Source organism: Oryzias melastigma, linkage group LG13, assembly GCF_002922805.2.
Source record: "Oryzias melastigma strain HK-1 linkage group LG13, ASM292280v2, whole genome shotgun sequence".
NCBI lineage: Eukaryota > Metazoa > Chordata > Actinopteri > Beloniformes > Adrianichthyidae > Oryzias > Oryzias melastigma.
Window position 1 is genome coordinate 30,666,779 of NC_050524.1, and position 3,574 is coordinate 30,670,352.

At 32.8% G+C, this 3,574-nt stretch overlaps 1 protein-coding gene across 1 annotated transcript in view; it reads right to left on the reverse strand.

Moving 5' to 3' along the window:
• LOC112149644 overlaps positions 1-813 on the reverse strand; it is a 5,743-nt gene extending 4,930 nt beyond the window's left edge. Inside the window, exon 1 of the mRNA XM_036214659.1 lies at positions 473-813. Coding sequence (XP_036070552.1) covers positions 473-545 — 73 coding nt within the window. The 5' untranslated portion in view covers positions 546-813. The remainder of the gene's footprint in view (positions 1-472) is intronic.
• Positions 814-3,574: the final 2,761 nt, after the last annotated feature.

The window sequence follows — 3,574 nt, forward strand, 5'->3', positions numbered from 1 at the left end:
TATATATATATATATATATATATATATACAATGATTACTTTAAGTTTGAAATGCCATTCATTTATATGGAACATAAAATAAAATTGATGTTAATTGTATTAGTAGTTTTTGCCAAGCGTAACAGAAAAACTGCGTAATGGACCTAACTAGTTTAGGACATTTTTTTTAGCAGTGGCGTACGTTCCACTGAAGCTGTAAATTTAAATTAACGTTTCTTTAGTTTGCAGAATCATATCTTACCGTTAAAAGGCATATATATAGATATATATACATACATAGATATATTTACACTGTATATATACTTTTTCTGTTTATTTTATACCACCATCATTTAGTTACTCAATTTTTGTATTATATATATATATATATATATATATATATATATATATATATATATATATATATATATATATATATAATGCCCAGTAAACCTGTAAAAATAATTCTTTGTTTAAATAATAACATGACTTACCATTTGAAGACACGCTGAGGAGCCTCACGGCTAAAAGAACAAAAACCGTGCTGCAATACATCATCGCACCCATGAAAACTGTTAGCAGCAAGAAGGCTACAATGATTTCACCTCTCTGAGCATCATGGGACAAAACCACATGACTACCGCACTTTTTCTGTTCTGCAGGTGAATCTTTTCCATCCTACTTTTTCAACTTATGCAAAATTTAAATTTCTGCAGCTTTAGATGCAACTTGGGCAGAAAACAAATGCAGAGTAGTTTTACTTTCTGAAATATTTAAGTTGGAAGCTGGAAAGGCACCCTTCAAAGACAGTAAAAGAAAGGCAAACCACTTCCTGTTAGAGTTTGCAGACATTTCCTGAGCAAGGGTCCGTATTACACAAAAGGACCACGAGCTACTGTTGTCTCAAATAAAGTTCATTCCTTTCGAACCCTCATTGGTATTAAGAGCTAAAACTTTCTGGTGTCTCTACACAGAATCCTGTGAACTTTTCTAGTTTGTGGGCTTCTATGTTTGTTGATGACCGAATGTTGATCATATTGCATACTTATCTGCACAAAGACATGATGAAAACTTCAACAGAGATCCTGCAGTCGGTTTTTGCATCAAACATGGCACTGATATCAATAAACTATTTTCAATAGAAGCTTCAAAAAATAAGCATGATGAGGTTTGGATTTTACAAGTTTACTTCCTCCCACTCCCTTTCAAGCAAATTATTTAACTCTACAAACTTCATATTTATTGAGAATAATATGATATATGTCTACCATTTACAGCAACATCTACGCAAATGTGTATAGTATATATATATATATATATATATATATATATATATATATATATATATATATATATATAATACATACAATGTGTGTGTTTATATATCTTTTTTAAATCTTTTATTATTTAATTTCCCCATCAACACAAGGGTCATTATTAAGTTTGATTTGTCAATATAAAGAGAGTATTTTTGTTTTATTTATTTATTTATTGGTTGGTTGAAACAAACAAACCAATATTAATTCCAATTTAAAAAAACAGAACATTTTAAATAATTAAACTATTCATTTTTAAACCTTTTTGTGGATCCACGAGTCAATATTTCTGCTACAACTGACTCTGTTTTCTTCTTTTAACATTTGAACAATCTTTATTGTCACTCCACCAATAAATCAAAGATGGTTCTGTAAAGTCTGCTGCTCCTTCAGTGAAGTGTTGCCTTTAAACACACTAGATATTTTGATTTGAATGCAGTTGCGTGAGTGGTGTGTGGGGTGGGGGTAATCACCCTTGACACAGACATGAAATGACTACAGTGTGGTGATGTGTTACATATTGCATACTATATGCGTTACTTCTGATTAAATATTACTTTGACACCAGTAAAAACTTGTACATCCTTATCCCACCCAAGCCGTCTTTGGCTACTGATGTTTGCCTGACAGTCTGCTCTGTCTGTTGAATCCAATTCAATTACTGCTTTTTCACATTACAAAACCTGCTTCACAATAAATAAATAACAAGATACATTTACATAGTAATAATATCATAAATAATTCTGGAAAACAAACATAAACTAAATCAAATGGTAACAATTTATAATAAGATTCCATAACAAGCTTTATCAACACATTTATAAACATTTACAAACAATGTGTTTATAGGATGTTTACAAGACATTTATAAGCATAAAACGGCAAATAAGGTTTATTAACATACTAAGTAAGACTAATTAATATCTAAAGTGAGACCATTGTCGTCGAAGGCCATTTTAATAATCTGTTTACAAGCTTAAGAAGTGTATTAACTATCTTTGTCAACATTTTACTGAGTGTTTTGCAGCACCTCATCTAAAATGTTACCTAAATTTAAAAAAGAAAATAGCATTTAAATAGCATTAAATTCTTTTAAAGCCAATAGAATACTAAAGCCATTTTTTGTATTCATATTAAAGATTAAATGAAGTCCAATAGCAATGAAAAAGCATGAATTGAAACATCTACATTGTCGTGTTTTCTGTAGGTCAGTGATGGTGTTTGAGAAGTGACTTTGAGAGACCTGAATTTGAAAGACTAAAATGACTTTTTTGGGATCCAAGGCCTTTTCAAGCTCGTCTGGATTTGTAGACCAAGCCTGTGTCTCGATTTCTGACCTGTATGACCTTACTGGACACATCTGAAGAAAAGACAAGTCAAAAAACAAGAAAGAAAACACACCATGATGTTTTTCATCAAATTAAAGAGAATGATATACAGGTATGTATTTGATTAGGGGTGGCCGTGGCGCAGAGGTAGGGCCATTGACTGTAGAAACACTGGACAGCTCAACCCTTCCCCTCTCAAGTTCCAAATAGGAAGTACTTCTGGGTCCCAGAAGTCAAAACCCCACTGGCTTCTATTAAGAAATAAACGGTTATTTCTCAGCCATTATATTTGTCAGAATAACCATTCTTTCTCTGATACCTTTTTCTTAACATCTTCTTTCTAATTCTATTTTTTTTTTAAATATATGTTTTCCTCTCACAAGTTATTCAAGCTATGAACCGACCAATCAGATGCCTCAGTCAAAGGATGTGGTGCCCGCTGGCCCCACCTCAAACGGTTGATTGGGGAAGGGGTGTGGACTTCAAACAAGCTCACTCCTGAGTGGCGACATGGAGTCGTTGACTCAGACCGAGTTGGACCAATCACTGTCATGTGGCTCCAAGATGGCGAGGACTATATCGCATTTCACTGGAGCCGGAGGTGATGTCACACTCACTCTGTCCAGTTCTATATATACAGTCACAATTGTGGCTGTGATTGTAAAGCACTTTGGGTCTTCAAAAAAGGTAGTAAAAAACTTAATGAGCATATGCCATTTAGCCTTTTAAATAACAACAAAACCTTATTTAGGTCTCTAATATTCTAAAAGATGATTTCATATGAAAATCAGAGTTTATTCAGAGTCTGAAAAAGTAACTCATAGAAAATGATCATAAACTGACCTGATGGGGAAAGCAATGACAATAAAAAAAAACAAAAAACAAAATTCCTCCAAAAATCAACAGTTTGAAAGTAAATCTGAGCCACAGGGCAACTATCTGTTTTCCTTGT